Genomic DNA, 18,165 nt, shown 5'->3' with positions numbered 1-18,165 from the left:
AAAAAAAAAAAAAAAAAAAAAAAAAAAAAAAAAAAAAAAAAAAAAAAAAAAAAAAAAAAAAACTCACAAGGCCAAAAACGTCATTTACTATATTACAACAGGAGAACTCCGTAATTTCACACTACTCATTTCTCTCTTGTTCTTGTTCCCCTCTCAATACGCAAATTCTCCTCTCCGATTCCTCGTGGATTTACGGTCACGAGAAGCCGCCATTGAAGTCGACGAAGAAGAACCAGATTCCGAACTCGAAAGCGACGCCGTTTTACGACTCGACGAAGAATTTTCCTTCATTATACTCTCTTTTTCGTCCATTAAAATCTGCCTGCACCTACACTCCACGCTGCAAAATCCCCTATCTCCCCTAAATTCCAACAAAATCATCAGACAAATACAAATATGCATACATACATACATATATATATATATATATATATATATATATATATATATAGAGAGAGAGAGAGAGAGATTTACTTGTACATATAGATGTCCTTTCCAGGCAAGAGCTTCTGATTACAGAGATAGCAGGAATGGAGGCGAAACGACGTCGTCTGGAGGTAGGAATTAGAACTGCGAGAAGAGGAGTTGACGGTGAGGTTCATAACGGAGGCTTTACTGATAACCTGGGATGATTTATTACAAAAATCTCCCTGGTTGGATTCGAGAATCACGCTTAAACCGACCATTGTAAGAGCATTTGAGTTCAGGGAGAAAATGGGAAAGAAAAAGAACCGGGGAGGATTTTGTTTTCTGGTTCGTTGGTTTCTTTCAGGGAAGAAAATAAATAAGCGAACGGGAAATGAGAAGGAAAGAAGAAGAAGAAGAAGAAGAAGATGATGATTATGGTACGGATGGTGGTGAGTGGTGGGGCCCACTACACAGCTAATGCAGCAGTAAACAAGGACGATCAGCGCAGCGACCGATTTGATTTCTACTGCTTATTAACTGCCACGTACCCCCCCCTTTTTCTCCTTTTACATTTTATTTTTTATTGCTTTTCTTTTTTTATTTAAATTACAAGTTTTTTCTTCAATATTTTTTCTAAATTATTTAATTTTTATCTTAACTCTAAAAATAAAATATTTTGTAAAAAGTCAACCAATAAATAAAATATAACAAACATAGGTTAAAAAACGTCATAATTATCATTTGAGAATATTCAATCAATGTTAGTTTTTTATACAAATTTTAAAAAAAAAAATCCAAACTTTTTATTTATTTGCGTTAAAATTAATTTTAGTAGTAAATAAAAAAAATAAACTCCAATAATTAATTAATTTATTTTCAAATTTAAATGTTAAGGACATAATTGAAATTTCCGTGGAATTTTAGTAGAATTGTGTCTTTGTCATAGGGAGTGGGCCGAAAAAGAAATAAAAACAGAAATGATTCTTTTTTGTGGGGCCTCACATAATTAATTTAATGAATATGTACGTCTCATACATCATATAGTAAAGGAAATCTTGTTTTTCTATATAATTACGTCTTATTTATTATTATTATTATTATTATTATTTCAAATATATATATTCATAGTACACGTACTTCAACTCTTTTAACACCCATTGTACTCTCTCTTTTTTACACTATTTAATTTTTTTCATAAATTATTAATTTTTTTTTTTTATTTAGATTTATTAATTAAAAAAATAAAGGAAAAAGTCATTGAAAACGACAAAAAGAAAAAAAATTATTAAAGGAATTTCCCATGATTTTACTTTTTACCTTCGTCCTTTTGATTGGTTTTGGTAGTTGCTTGCCTTTCTTCTGTCCCCTTATTCTCAAGGGGGCCTTCCGTATGCCCTAATAATGCATGACAAACAAAACCCCTCACTCTCCTTTTCCACTTTTTTTTTTTTTTTTTATATATTTTCTCAATTATTTTTTATTAATTATTTTCAACTTTTATGACAATAATCGATGTGCACCCATAAATGTGGACCAACATCACAAGCTTCACCTAAAAAAACAAAATTAATACAAATTCAACCCAAATTATCACTTCTCCTCCACCTCGGCTTCTCGAGAGGCAAAGAATGCACCATGCGTGCTCTTGCCTCTAGATATTCCGTTCAATCTAGACTGTTTTTCACTCAAGCCAATTTGTTTTAATAATTTTAAAATATTATAATTTTAAAATTAAGATTAAGAATAAAAATGAGGTTAAATTATTTAAAAAATAATGTTGGTTGGAAATAGTTTGTATAATTTAGTCTAAAATTAATTGGAAGGGAAATGTAGGGTTTACAGGTGTTTGGATGTGGGGAGAAGGAGTGAGACGTGATGAGAACGGCGCTGTCTTTCAGCCGGATATCTTTTGTTTCACCCACTTTTATTTTAATACAAAAGCCGGCGCTGGCGACTATATCGATTAACACTCCCAATCTACTAATTTAATCACCTGCCACGTGGAGGTCAAATCAGTCAGTGAAATAGGAGGCATACAGTAAATGAATTGAGACATAATAAATTAAATAAATAATAAATTCAGGAGAGAGGAATTGATAATAGTAGAGGTGTGAGAGAGTTCAATTTGTATTGAATTTAAATAAATAAAAAATTTATAGACATGAATTATTCTCTAATTAAACTCCATCCAATTAACTCGAATTTGCTATTAATTTTACAATTATATATATATATATATATATTATTTTATTATTTATTATTTGACCACTTTTAAAAATAATATTTAACTATTTAGATAATAATTTTTCAAAATATATATTAAAACGAAATTTGTAACTTTTAATTAAATATTTTACTAACTCTCACTTTTATTAAAAATAAAAATTTAAATAAATTATTCGAATAGCAAACCAACAGTTGAATTTTATTTTATTTTATTTTATTTTATTTTATATTCATCCTCTATTCTTTTGATTTTATCATATGGTCAAGATTATTTATAATAATTATTTTTAAAAATATTACGTTATATGTATTAACCGTTTTGAATCCTCTGCTCACACGTTGTTTTTTAAACTAAAAGATGAAAAGAAAAAAAAGTAAATTTAGTTATAAATGGTATTTTTTGCTAATTAAATTCTATTTTCTTATTAATTTTATTTAATGATGGCATAATTCTAATATTTTTATAAAATTATACATATGTAAAATTTATTGTACTAAAAATAAATAAATTTACCATAATTATTTGTGTTTTAAATATACTTGATTACATTATTTACTTTAAGCCAACAGTAAAAAAAAAAAACTGGTCTAATTTGGTAACTTGGTTGGGTTTGATGAATATGAAAAGGATGGCTTTAATTCAAAGCTAACTTCAAAAGTACATCCTATGTGTACAAGACCTTACGATTCAAACCCGAAAGTAAAAATCCTATTTACAGCATCATGTATTAAAATTGAATACTATTAATATTTTTTCGACAATTTTATAATAAATATTTAGAAGCGTAACCATATAAAACTATTATATAAGAGAAAATATATTAAAAATATTATTTATATGTTCGGATCTTTTCATATNAGGAATTAAATTTAGCCAAAAAAAAAAAAAAAAAAAAAAAAAAAAAAACATGGTCAAAGAAAAATAAAATCTATGGCTAAAGGTATAATAAATTATTATTATTATTATTTTTTTGAAAGTGAAAGTCCTATCATTATATTTGATGGGGAAAAATGGGGATTTTATGGTGTTATTCAATGAACCATTATAGTGGTCCATATTATAACAAGGAATGTGAAATTATTCAAAATTTCCACTCCATTATTATCACCACATGTGGCCAAACAAATGTCTTTCACCCACTTTATCTTTTATGGACATTGGAATAATTTTGTGGAACAAATATAAATATTTATGAATTATGTTTGTTTATTAATGAAATTAAAAATTAAAAAAAAAAAAAAAACATTTCGTATTAGGTCGAGGTCTGACTCGCGTGTTAGATGTTCAAATCTCGGATCAAACTCGACCTATATTACATAAATGTCGAGATTATGTGAGATTCTCATTTTTGTTAATAATTCATCTAATTGAAATTCAATTTAGATGTGATTTTACGAGTTTAACCCTTTATATATTTTTATGAAAGTGATATAGAAAGTTTTGATTATTGTGTCAATTTAGTGGGCTTGACTATGCATTTCGGATCCAAATAATTAATGGGCTTATAGGCCCAATTAGCAGACGGATCACAGAGGCCCATTATCATTAAAAAAAGAAGAAAAAAACCCCCCGCCAAAATGTTCAACATATCCCGCTTTTGGAACTGTTGTCGTCTCCAGATTCAGAACTGAATTGATTTTCTCTATAATTTCAGTTATTCCATTAATTTTCCTTTTATTTTTTTTCTTGCATCGGAAGTCAAATCAGTGCGAAAAAGTTCATCCAATTCCAAATCAATGGCGACCGATCATCACAGCGTGCGACGAAAACGATTTGGCGTAGTGGACGTACTGTCGAGTGTTGGTGAATTTTTCTAACCGAGCATTGATGAACAATGGAGAATTTGATCCAGAAAAAATGGAATTCAACTTTGCTGTTGCTAATGGAGTTAATTAATATGTTGATCGAAGTCGAGATAGTTGGGGAACAATCGTGTCGTTGATGCTGTTATATCGGTACATTAGGACTAGGACTGCTTTATTATCCTTAGCACTGCCGGATCATGTTCGCCATGTAAGCTACACAAACGAACTTCTTGATATTTGTCTTCTTGCAGTGTCCAATATCTGGTGGATGTTTCGCGGCATCTCGCCAAATAGAGGCCAATTCGTTCATTGGAGTTGAAAAGCAAACAGAAACATTGGGACTGATTGGTAACTTATTTTATATTGGCGCTAAATAAAATTTCTGATGAATTTTTCAATTTTCTCGGTTTTGTCATTTTCTTACAGGGATCGGAAAATTAATTTTTCCACGGTGCAATTCAGAGTTATGCAGCCAATTTACACATATTCGATGTAAGTNTTCACATGTTTTTGCATTTTTTTTTTTTTTTTTTTTTTTTTTTTTTTTCTTCTGCTGAGGCTGTTTTGTTTCGAATTAGAAAGCAAATTCGTTCTTATCGTTATGGAGATTCCATCTCACTCATTAGGCTAATGACAGTCGTTTTCAGGTCGTTTCATTACTATATCATCGTTGTCGTGGAAATGGAGTTTGATTAGTAATGTAGAATCTTGCCTTGGTGGTCCATGGTGTAAAGTATGCGCGCCACTACTGTTGCACGCTAGGTGTTTGATGTAATGTCTCTGCATAATTTGGTTACCCCCCTGCATAGTCTTTCCATTTTTTTTTTTCAAAAAAAAAAAAAAAAAAGAAATTGAAAAGTCTCAATTAATCATTTCTGGGAATAAGATTCAATTATCTTTAGACCAGTCGGGTGATAATCTCTATTGTAAGCCATAGGTTTGAATCCCATATTACTCTTAAAGCCAAAATTGTCTCTACTCTGCATCGCACATGCTTTGATTCCATATGATACAATTACTTCAGAAGTTAAGTATCAAGAGTCAAAATCAAACCAAAATTTTACTTTTTGTTACAACTTAACATCTTTATCTTAACCACCGATTTTGCACCCCATTGGGAAGTAAGCTGATTTGCACAACTTTTTGAATTCTGTTTTGCAAAGAGCAATCAATACATTTTAGGCCTCTAATGATTAAAAGTTACTATTAAATGAAACTGTTGATGAAGCTTGCTTTCTGTTGGCAGAAATGTTGGACTTAAAACTCCGTTGGCACAGGTTCAGTCTCTGTTAATTAGTTGAAGGGTCAGCAATCGGTGGACATAAAGGCACTGATCTTGAACGACAATTCAGTTCTCTAATTGTTTGACATTAATTTGATGTTTTTCTTGCACACAGGGAAGGAAGCTGGATTCAACGTTTTAATTACTTTTGCTCGTTTGAGTTTAAAACAAGAGGAGCGCCATACCCCAGAAATGGATGACAGGTAAGGCAATCAGGTTTATACAGCTTCTTTGCCTCCCAAACACGCACAAAAGCCTTAAATTTAGCCAAGCCTTTCATTTTTCCTTCTTAATGGAAAACCCAACCCCAAGAAAGGAGCATTTATCAGTTGGTTTTGTATGATTTAGCTGCTGCTAAGTAATAATGATATGAAACTGTTTTAGACTAGTCAAAACAATATTTAGTACAGTAAACCAGGTTAGATTCTAAGTTTTCAAAGATTGTTTCCGGTTGAGGTGATCTGAATGATCCTTAACTTGAGAGGTTCTTTGAACGGAGAAATGAAAGAATAAGAATACGTATATAACAATAGGATTGACGAGAAAAAAAAACTTGAACTATCGTTATATAGAATCAATAGAGGACAATGAAAACATGTAGAGGAAATGAGTTCAAGCCTAATAGAATTTTGGGTTTAGAGGAAATGAATTCAAACCACAGTGATCCTAGTAGAATTAAGTATCTTATGAATTTCTCTAACAGCAAATATAGTAAGATCTAATAGTTCTGTGAAATTAGCTGCAAGTTGGTAAAACTCTTGATCTCTCCAAAATCTGGCCCTGTCACAAACTTTTTAAAAGAAGAGTTACAACAGGAGAGCTGTAAAGCATCTTCTACATGGTTCAAATTTGGACCACTTTTTGGATATTTTGGTCCAGCATTGCTTTGTACCATAAAGAAGGAAGAATCAGGCTAATGTGATGTGGTATATACCAGATTCCAACTTCTAGCACATGCCTAAGTTTAGAAGTTATTAATGAAGCTTATCATCGCAAGTTGATAGTACGAACATTTCTTTACGTCATCATGTGTGTAAAAAAAGGTGTGTTCTCAGAAAAAGGAAAAGAAAAACCCATAAATTTGTCTGCTCCGCCACCATAACTGAAGATCTAGCCCTGGAAATGACTATAATGTCCAACATCGTATATGTATGAATGATGATATGAATGAAGAATGTGGTAGTTGTATTGTTGAAGGATTGTTTATTATCAGCCATGCATTTGCATGTACGAATACACTGTGGCGTAGCGAACGGTTCATTTTTGTTGTCTCAATGGCCACACACACACCACACCACACATGGCTGGTCTATTACTGTGCTTCCATATGCCTCTTCCATTTTTTTCGTTATATAGTTTCCGATCATATTCAAAAGGGAAATTTCATCCATTGATATGACACCAAATTCCCCCCACCCAAAAACACAAAACTAAACAAAAATATTTCACTATCTAAATATATTACAAACATATCCCAATTCCAATTAACCCCAATTTACCCGAAATCAAACAAAATAATAGGCTTTAAAGAAAAATGGAGATAATTAATTGTAATATATAGTATACCTTCCTATTATATCCTAAATTATGCTTATATATCATGCTTACTTTTGAAAAATTAAATCTAACTCTGTGTGTCTTGTTTTTGAACAGGCGATTCTTTGAGAAATTCAGGACCTTCCTCGCGTATGGCTGTGTGGATCGCATGTGCGAAGACATTATCGGTGCTTTTGCCTACCAAGTCTTTGGCTTTGATCGACTCCATTTCCCAATCTGTATTGAACACAACCATTAAGATTGAGACCACACATGCCATCTGAGCTGCCAAAAGCCCATAGCAAAGACCCACAAACCCAAACTTCCAAACAAACGCCGACAACACCGCCACCGGCGCCCCCACCATGTAAAATGAATAGAAGTTTATTCCTGCTCCGACCCCTGGCCTTGCACTTCCCCTCAGAATCCCGCAGCTTGTTGTTTGTGGGCAATTTGCTAGCTCGCACAGTCCGATTATGGGCAGAACCGCCATTGTCAGCTCTAGAATTCCCTCATCTTTTGTGAAAACTCTTCCCCATGTCCTTCTGCCTATGGTGGTCAATGCGAGCCCCATCAATGAGCCCACCAACGCCAATCCTATCGCCACCACCGCCGCCAGTCGTGCCTTCTTGGGCCGGCCGGCGCCGAGCTCGTGGCCGACTCTGGTGGAGACGGCCGCACTGAGAGACATTGGTAATGTGTACATTAGTGAAGTTGTTTGAATTACAATGCCTGAAGTTGCGAGTGCAATCCGCGGGTTGTAGAGGTAGCCAGTAAGAATGGTCATAAACTCATACCACCACCATTCCAAGCAAACTCCAAGGCAGCTAGGAATTGCCAATTTGATCAGCATTCCCCATTCCTCCCCAGTTGTGGCAGCAGCGCTGACGTCGGTTCCAGCGGCGACGGTGCCTTTCAGTGGCACAAACAGGTTAGCCTCCTTGGAAGAGGAAGAGGAAGAGGAAGAGGAAAAGGTTCTGCGAGTGCAGAATATCAAATAGAGTAAAAGGAAGAAAAGTGTATTGAAGTTAGCTATAAAGTTAGAGATAGCAATCCCACGGATTCCAAGATCAAGAGGGAAAGTCAAGAAAATGGCGATGGGAACATGTAGGAGAATAGCCAACAAATTGCACCACATGACAAGCCACGTGGTGCCTTGGTTTCGTAGGTAAATACGCAAAGGGTGAAGGAGGCTGTTCAACACCAAGTCAGGGACTGCAAAACGGCAATAAACAGCAGCAATTCTAGTGATTTCTGGGTTCTGGTGAAGAACCAACATGAGAGGCTCCAAATTGAGCCAAAGAATCCCAATGGGAAAAGAAGCAAAAAGCAAAATAAGAACCGTTCTTTGTAAAGTGAGAAATGCAATGGAGGAATTGTGAGAGCCAAAGGCTTGGCTGCAGAGTGGCTCCATTCCCATTGCGAGGCCAGAGAGAACTGAATAGCCAGTGATATTTGTGAAGCCTATGGCTAAAGAACCAGCAGCGAGATGAAGAGTACCAAGCCTACCCATGCAAATGACAGAGATCATGTTTTTGAGGTAACTCACTAATCCCATTGCTAAAACAGGGAAGCCAATGTCAGCCATTTGCCTGAGCTCGTCCAGAACCTTGAAAAAAGGAGGAAAAAAATGACGAGGGAGAGGACCAGAAGCTTAGCAAACAGGTATGCAATTAAATATATAGTGGCATTATTTTAATATTCTCTGAGAAGTTTTTTTCTTTAAGAATTCGTACCTCTGGCATTGTCGGGTACTTTTGGGACTTCTCTTCTGCAAGCATATTTTTCTTTCCTTTGCCCCTTGCTGTTTCTTTTTCCCTGTGCTCAGTAGAAGAGAGAGAGAGAGTGGAGAAGAGAGAAAGCAAAGTGAGTATTGGGCATGCAGGAAAAGATTATAATTTATAGAGATAGGAATTGGACCAATCGGTGGGGGTCTCCTTTTATATGCGTCTATGGGACACATTCTCTCTCTCTCACTAGAATGCACAGAGGCCCCCTTTAGTTTTGCTCCCCATTAAAAGTTGGATGATTTTAAAGTCTAGGAGAGAAATACCCAAACTTTTTCTTGTGTGTTTTTTCAACTAGAATTTTAACTACTTTAACCATTAACTTTCATAATATGAGTTTTATACCATTAAAAGATAGTTGTCCTTATATAATTTTGTTCTCTTTTCTTAGTTAATAGGAGACTTTAGTTGCACCCCAAATATTGAGAAGATGAGAAGAACTAAGTATTAACTTAATTTTACAAGGTAATTTTGAACAACTTTTAACGATGTATATCTTATTTGTATGTAGATAAAAGTAGTTCTAAGTCTGGATGGTGAAATTATTACTTTAACCACTTTAAGAGATGTTTGACTTGTGAATTAGGTTTGTATAAACTTAGGTCGATAAGCTGAATGTATAGTTTGGTAAGTAGGTTATATAAATCTAAGTTGTGGGTTTGCTAATTCCTGGAACTTAATAAATTTAGATTTCTAAATGTATTTCTTAGGCTAGGCATGCACATTTACAATATACATGCTACAAGTATAATAATAATAATAAAAATTCAAACTCATACTAATTAAAATTGCCAACAAAATATTCCCTAGGCTCTCCTTTTGTGGACAAAGTTTGCACTAAGTTTAATGTGGGGTGTTATTTGCTTGTTTCGTATAGAGCATGTATTGCTTGTTTAAACCATGTGATAAAGTTGAAAGTAGCATACAAAAATACCCATAAATTTTTATGGAATTTTGGAAATTTCCAAAACTAAGGGAAACATAATTACTCCTCTCTTTGTGAAAGGATCATAAGCCTTTAATTTTTCTTCACATGGAAAAAAGTGGATTCATATTCTTATGGAAAATTTGGTAGCTTCATGATCACTCTTATTTTGATGAGTTATTTCTAATATGTTTTTTCTTTTTAAATTTGTGATTATCTCATAATTTCTTTTAGTTTGTCCCACACAATGTCATCATTTTCAAGTATATGTTTGTTAAGGAATTCTTTTTAGTTCGAAAATTATTTTGAAGGTAAATATTACTAAGAGATATTAGGTCGTATTATGATTTTGTTGATCATGGATGCGTCTCTTTCAAAAGAATAGGGATAAGAATACATTTGTGACAATAGAAATAACACATAGATATTTTGATTTTGTTGGCAAAAAATCTCACTCACACACTCAAAGAGAAAGAAAGCAAAAGAGAAGTGGACCTTTCTTGTTTGAATTGCCACTTTCAAAGAAAATAATATATGGTAACTGAGCTGCCTAAACCTCAAAAGATGGGCAATGCCTTTGCAATTTCTTGCCAATAGTTTGGTTATACATATAAATGGATATTTCTTGCCAATTAACAGTACAAGTAAAAAATAATCAAGAAAGTTTGTATAAGTACAACACAGATAAATGGAAATTTTTTGATATACTAACGGATATCCCTATCAATAATTATCTAATAGATAATTATATTATAGATATAGATCGGGAAAAAAATCTGGATAGAAAATATTTTGATTGGAGAATGCTGCATTTTGGTCTTAAAAATAAGGCCGATATTAGAGCCTGGATCAATATTGAAACTGACACGAACAGTAATAAAAATACTAAAACTGGGGGTAATAATTTTCAACAAATTGAAAAAATCGATAAGAAAGATTTTAATTATCTCACAATGAATCAAGAAATCAACCCATTGAACAATAAAAAAAAAATCTTTTTTGTTTTTGATTGGATGAGAATGAATGAAGAAATACTAAGTCGTTCCATATCGAATCTGGAACTTTGGTTCTTTCCAGAATTTTTGATACTTTATAATGCATATAAGATTAATCCGTGGATCATACCAATCAAATCACTTCTTTTAAATTTGAATGAAAATTTCATTATTAGTAAAAATGAAAAACTACATATTAATCAACAGTCAATTAACCTCCACATGCTGTTCTCTTATAAGGCTACTGCTATGTACCTCCAATATAAGGTAGATTTCAATACCCAAAATTGTAGGGGTCATTATATTTTTCTATCCATAGCTTTGCGTACCTCTTCCCCATTCCCATTTATGTCAATTCAACACCACATTACCATTACATTATTTGAATATTAACTACTAGGGAACTGTCTCATAGTTGTCAGTAAAACGAACAAACTATAAATTCAGGTGTCTTTATAACGTTATAGTAATTGCATGTTTGATATATTTTATATTACCTTAAATGCTTGAGAATGTACTACGTTCTTTGCTTATAGCGAGGTAAAGTTTTCTTCATTTCTCTTTCTAAAATTTCTCTTTGCTCCCATTTTCTAAAATCTTCTTCTTAAAGTGGGGTTTGAAGATTGGGTATACATTGTTAGGTCGAATGCAACACGATTTCGAATTGGCTGAATCACTTGATGGCGAGAGTGAGTGCCGCTCAACCTATAAAAGTGTGATGGTGACATGTTTCTGGAGGGGTGCGGAAGGGGGTAGAGATGAGTAATCGGAATTTTAGGGTGAAAAGGTGTGCGCTTGTTCCAGCGTAATCAGAGGGTAAAAAGCTTCTTTTCTCCGTCATAAATCTGATGCAAAAAGGAGAATATGGGGGAAAAGTGCATTATTTTAAACCATATTCAAGAAATTAATGCCAAAGGGGTTTTCTTTTTTTCGTTTTTTTTTTAATTCCGTCCAAAGTTCAATTTTATTTCATTAAATGCCTTTATTTGGATCTGGATTGCTTAGGTTTCTCACATAACTAACGTCCTTTTAGAGCAATCAAATTTTGCCTCTTTTGTTCATACCAAATCAAAATCTCCCACAATTATTATTTTCCCACCAATTAATCATTTAACAACTCCTATCCCTCCTTAACATTCAAATAATACAGATTATCTCAAAATTATTCAACCAACAAACACAATTCTTTCTTAAAAAAAGAATTCAAATACTATTTTGTATTAAACACTTATATAAAACAATTTATTTAAAAGCTGTTATTTGATGTCATTTAATATGAGCATTTATAAAAATTTGCAAAACACAATAAAAACAAAAGCTTGACTTTTCGATCTCAATTAGGCATATATATTAAACTTGGGAGTCGAATAAACAATATTTTTCTTGCAACCTAAGCAGAGATCGAGACTATTGACCTCCTTTTTGGATGTCACACATAGACAAGACCATCCATGTGCATGAAACCTAGGTTAAACAAACATTAATAATTATTACACCAACTTTGGATAATCTTGTCTAAGCAAAATTTCATTCCATCACTTCTCCGTAACATGTCTTTCCATTAAGTGGAAGGATTTCTTACCTTATACTTCATAGTAAATGGAAAAAAAAAAAAAAGGGTCGATGAAACGACAGCGTATCCAACTGTCGCAATCCCTCCTATGGTCATTTCTGCCATTAAATGGATTTTGCTGTTAGAATGGCATTTCTTTGGTCCCAAAGTCTCAGGCACCGAATGGAAACCAAGAGCTCAAACCACCGACAACTTTTCTGCCTTCTCCCGCAATCACTGACAAACCCCATACGTTTTCTCAACCAAACTATTAATTTATTAACCATTTTTAAACCCTTTTCTTTTTCTTTTTTTTTATTTTTTTTTGGCCTTTAATGTCTGGGAGAGAAGAAAATAAAGGGATGATTTAGGGTCAAATTTATTTCGATTAAAACACGTCTCGTATATCAGTTTAGCCGATCAGAACTTACGAGATTGATTGATTTTTTTCCTTGTAGAAAAATATTCGAACTAGAAAAAAAAAGAGACGAGACCCATAATTAAATTATGCGTATAAGTTTAGATCATTAAAAAGATGGTGATATAGATAGTTATCTAACCATTCAATTATTACTATTTTTTTTATTAAAAGAAAAAGATTTTTTTGGAAGGCACTATCATTCACTCAAACGCTTTCGACCATCGTACACAAAGCACCCTACTTTTCAAAGAAAGCGTGACAAAATAGATACGAAGAAGAGTTGTTTTTATAGGTCGACAAAGAGCACACTCCACTGACAGTAAAAAATGAAGTTGATTATTCACAAGGTTTCGTAGATATTATGGGGTAATAATAGTTGATGAGGACCATGAATTTGACACTTTTGTAACTAGATATTGCACTGAATTAAATATTCCTCTCTTTGGTGATGTGTGTTTAGTCAACCTTCTTAATTCTTTCAAATTTGAAGCCCTAAAGTGGGAAATTTTGAAATTGTGGAGAAACATAAAAGATTGTCCATATTGCTTGGTCTTCCTCTTCCCTCCCACCTACTTTATTTAGAATCTTTTTGAGTTTAAAAAATTGAACATCGTCATGCCTTGAACTTTTGACTGACCGATACTATAGTATGAAAACTTCTCCCTAACAGACCGTATTTTAAAAATCTTAAGAAGAAGGACCCATAAGGCTAAATGAGGTGTATTGTGAGATCCCACCTCGGTTGGAGAGGAAAATGAAACATTCTTTTATAAGGGTGTGAAAACTTCTCTCGAACAGTAGTGGACTTGGGTTGTTATAATATAAGTGCTAGACACCCGTTAAGGGTGTAGCACGTTCTCCCTAACAAATGCATTCTATAGTAGGGCATAATGGGTCTCAGTAGGAGTGGATTGTGAGATCCATCATTTTTTACGAAGGTGTGGAAACTTCTCCCTAACAAACTCGTTCCATATTAGGACATGAAAACAAAGAATGCGAAGAATAAGGAAAAATAAGAAGATAAGTCTTTGGTTCATAGTGGTCCGACCATGGAGGCCTACACCCACACTCAAGGTAAACAAGGTACAACCCTTTCTCAATTTCTTTTTCCTTCATTCTCATGCATTCATCTCATACAATCAATTTTATTTTATGCCCAATTTCATTCAAATAATATAGTTATAATATTATTTTAAAAATAGAAAATATCCTTACATTATTAATTATGTTCAAATGCATTTTTAATTCACAAGTGACCCACAAATTTTAATATTATATGTAATATAATGATTCACACTCGTACCATCCAAATTTATCATTAAAACAAATAAATTAAATTAAATTAAATTAAAAAAATATTACAGGCTAGCAAATTAATTATTAAAAAAATTAAATTAAATTAAAAAAAACCCGTAAAAAAAAAAAAAAAACGGGGGCATGTGAAAAAGGATCTTTTGAGGGCACAGAAGCACGTGATTGAACTGACGTTAACCTAAATTTAGGCTCTCTTCTTCCTTCACTTTCCTTTCCATTAAAGCAATCAAACCACTTGAATTTAATTCTTTTTATTTATTTATTTTTATAATTTCAATTTTTTTTTTTTACTTAATAAAATTTAAATATGTATCAACCGTTATTATCATTTCCGTAATTAATATTCTATATATTTTTCATAAATATATAAATAATTCACCCAACCCACTAGTTTTTTAATAAATTAAAAAATATATACATTTTGTGTTAACAATAAAGTTTTTTTTTTTTTTTTTTTTTTTTTAACATAAAAGGAAGATCCTAAGGTTACGGTTAAAGTTATGAGTAAAGATAACCTGTCCGTTGGAACATAATTCAACTACTACTTTAGGTATTTATTTTTTATTATCGTGAGTTTTTTACGATAATTTTTTTTATGATTACATAATTCTTTGAGAACAAAAAGTACATAAACAGTAAATATTAAGATTGTCTGATATCATAGGTTTGGGATTGTCTTAGCCGCTGATACCGCAATCCCTATGTTTACAATTGTCTTAGCTATAATTTTTTTAACATATTTTCGTCGAACTTTAATTTTTACCGATGCTCGACTTGTCAAGTACTTATGTAGTACTTTGGATTAATTTAGTTTTTAAAACTTTCAAGATCACTTATAATTAACATCGTGGCCTAATTTAATGTATATTTTGGACCGTCCACATTATGTCATTTAGAATGTAAAGTTATTCCCTATATTTATAAGACTTTTTCTTCGCTTAGTTTTGAGTTTGGAATTCTTTCTTTTCTTGTAAGGTTAGGTTGTCTATATATACCGACTTTGATTAGATCCAACTTTTGGATTTGGTACATGTTTGGCACCCGTTTATTTTTCTTTCTATTCTCGTGAAAGTTTTGACCTAAAATTGTATTGTCGTCTTTATCTACTTGTTTTTCTACATATGAGTTACGTCCGAAATTTGTCTATTTTATAAGTCATATTATCACGCTCTAAAATGAATCGTATCAAAATTGATTTGCAACATGTTTTAGTTTTACATCACAAATTTATTCAACGTGTTTGTCGTGATGTGACTATCCCCTAATAACGGTTTGATGAATATTTTAATTTTTTTTTATAAATACAAAATTTTTTAAAACTCACCCGGTCGAGTAACTTTCAAGTATAGTTTAGTAAATTATATATTTACCACCATAAATAGATGTCACCACTAGTTCAATAGAGTCAACTCTAATAATGGCATGAGTTCGATATATTAAAGTATTTTTTAAAATAGTTTAATTATTTTATAAATAAATATTTAGAAATTTTATGAATATGTTGTAATCTTTTTATAATTATTTTAATAAAAATGAGATTATTTTACACAAATTAAGGTTTTTGAATCCTCCTAAAATATTGTGTGTGGGCCCGTGAGTGGTGACTGGAGGCCGAATTGTGAAGGCCCAGTACGTTTGGGCCTAAAGGCTTTTGAGAGGCCCAAATTTCGGGATTTGAACACCTGCTGAATAAGTGTCGGCCCATCACTATTTTACTTCTAGTTTTTTTTTATTTTTCTAGAAATGTCGGATCCAATCATTTGTTTTTTCTTTTCGGAGCAAATTATGTAAAGGATAAATAATTTGGTTAATTATTGGACGATTATTGTCGCCTTTTTACTTCATATATTTGGTGATAATTTATTTCATATTATAATCCACTTTTTCCCTTTATCACATTCATATAAGACTCCTACTAATAACTCCATTTTTTTTTAATTTCTTATAAATTATTTTATAAAATTTAATAAATAAGGAATTCAACCCAATCCAACTTAACTATAAAGTTTTTTTTGGTGAAGTTGGCTCTGAGTTGGTTTATTTAAATTTTTGTTTTTAATAAAAATAAAAAATTAATTTGTAAACCATGTTTTTATTTATTTTCAAGCATTTAATTAATATCTTAAGCTCAATTTTTTATATTTATTTTAAAAAATTATATTTTGAATAGTTAAAAGAATATTAAAATTAATAGTTATTAGAAAACAAATAATAAAAAATTAATCATGTATATGCTTTTGTTTTAACAATGATAAATAATAATTGAAAATTGATTAATGGGCCTTTATGAATTCGCGGCCTCATAACAGCCCAACAATTTGATAAGGAAGGAATGAAATAACTGTACATAAATCTTGCAGGCGAGTTTAACGGTGGAGATTGGCAACCGCGTGCGAATCTCCATTCTGACAATGCCACGTCATTCCTTTTAAGACGGAATATATTTAAAGGTACTTTGCTCAGATTCAAGTGAACTCCTTCCTTTTTAGGTTCGAATCTCTTTTACTTCCGGTGAATTTTATTTTCCTTTTTTTTACCACTTGTTTTAAATTGATAATTTTAGTGAAGATTTAAATAAACTTTTTTATAAATATTAAAATATTTTAACAACTTGTATTACCCATTTCTTATCGGAGAATTTTGGTCATGTTTGTAGGTTCGAAATTTTTATTTTATTGTCAATGAACGGAAAATATGAATATATTATGACGGGTAAATATTTATAAATTTTATAAGATTTTAATTATTAATATGAGACATGAATAAGTAAAATATTGTTAAATAATTAAAATTCATTAAAATAAAAAAAAATGAAGGATTATATTAGATTTGGATCTTATTAAATCATTTTTGTCAGGGATTTAATTGACATATGGTACAAAAATCCTCGAAAAGGGAGGATATTTAAAGAAATGCTACACATTTTAATGTTAATTAATTTAAAATTTTAATTAATACAACTTGAAAATAGAATTATTATTATTATTATTTTTTTTTTTTTGCTAAGAAAAAGAAAGGAAAAAAGGAGAAAGACTACGAAAGAACGTGGATTGCAGGGAATACGAGCGGACAATACTCGGAGCGGCGGGCACATGACTAACTGATGCATCGACGTCAGCCGCTAGCAGTTTCGAAAACCGACGCATCGTTTCTCATAAGAGAGCCGTTGAACACGCAACTTCCTCTTTGTACGCATCACGTTCTGTGTTTGTTCCGATTTGTCGTTTTCCAATTTTGACCAAATCCCTCGCACTTGCCGTTGCAGCCGTTTGATTTCCATGGGCCCAATTCTTCCCACTGGCCCATTAAGAGCGTACTGGCTAGGCCCACACCAGGAAGTTTGAGATCTTGACGCGTGGCAAATGACGGAAGGTAAGATCTATTCTGAACCGTTCGATTCGGGTAGAAGAAAATTAAATGAGAAGGTACTGGGAAATCCTCCAACGGATCTTGTGAAATAAAACTATTCCAACCGACAGTTAATTAAGCAGTTAATATAATCAGAAAAGTAAACGTTCTTTTAGACCATAAAATTATATTGCAAAATTTTTTTAAAAAAAAATCAAATATGAGCTTAATAGGAAGAAATTCTTATCTAATTACAATTAAACCTCCTAAAATTTTGGAGAAAGCAAAGATAATGATGATGATTAAAATTAAAAATGCAAAAGAAAAAAGATAAAGAAAAAAAGAGACGACTCCAGGTAGAACGCGGAAATCAATAAAGGCGAAGAAAGAGGGCATCCTTTTCCCGATGGATCGAACACAGCTTTCCAGTTTTTTAAAAATAAGAAGAAAACCAAAAGCAACCCTTGAGAACCGGCCCCGCCGGTTACCCCATCCACCGAATCGACAACCCATCAAAAAAAAAAAAAAAAAAAAAAAAAAAAAAAAAAAAAAAAAAAAAAAAAAA

At 32.1% G+C, this 18,165-nt stretch overlaps 2 protein-coding genes and 1 long non-coding RNA gene across 7 annotated transcripts; 1 reads left to right on the top strand and 2 right to left on the bottom strand.

The window, feature by feature from the left end:
* Positions 1-147: 147 nt before the first annotated feature.
* Positions 148-780, bottom strand: LOC111494321. The gene is made up of 2 exons (XM_023144241.1): positions 475-780; positions 148-361 (listed from the first exon to the last, which is right to left on the bottom strand). Exons 1-2 carry the CDS (start codon positions 684-686, stop codon positions 154-156), a joined length of 420 nt encoding a protein of 139 aa, XP_023000009.1. The 5' UTR covers positions 687-780; the 3' UTR covers positions 148-153.
* Positions 781-4,262: 3,482 nt separating this feature from the next.
* LOC111494697 lies at positions 4,263-7,459 on the top strand. Of its 5 annotated transcripts, XR_002720215.1 has the most exons (6): positions 4,263-4,590; positions 4,692-4,788; positions 4,867-4,932; positions 5,088-5,211; positions 5,687-5,925; positions 7,376-7,459. It is a non-coding gene; the product is annotated as an uncharacterized LOC111494697 (long non-coding RNA). The 5 variants fall into 5 exon arrangements; XR_002720216.1 differs by lacking the exon at positions 5,088-5,211; XR_002720213.1 differs by having other exon boundaries at positions 5,088-5,925.
* Positions 7,095-9,142, bottom strand: LOC111494696 (protein DETOXIFICATION 55-like). The gene is given in 4 exon segments (XM_023144662.1): positions 7,095-8,867; positions 8,995-9,047; positions 9,050-9,106; positions 9,109-9,142. Coding segments are annotated over 4 exon segments (1,662 nt in total). The 5' UTR covers positions 9,140-9,142; the 3' UTR covers positions 7,095-7,346.
* Between the last annotated feature and the right edge of the window lie 9,023 nt (positions 9,143-18,165).

This window comes from Cucurbita maxima, unplaced genomic scaffold (assembly GCF_002738345.1).
Source record: "Cucurbita maxima cultivar Rimu unplaced genomic scaffold, Cmax_1.0 Cma_Scf00020, whole genome shotgun sequence".
Taxonomy (NCBI): Eukaryota; Viridiplantae; Streptophyta; class Magnoliopsida; order Cucurbitales; family Cucurbitaceae; genus Cucurbita; species Cucurbita maxima.
Note: the sequence above shows the minus strand (reverse complement) of the source record. Positions and strands in the feature narration are given on the sequence as shown.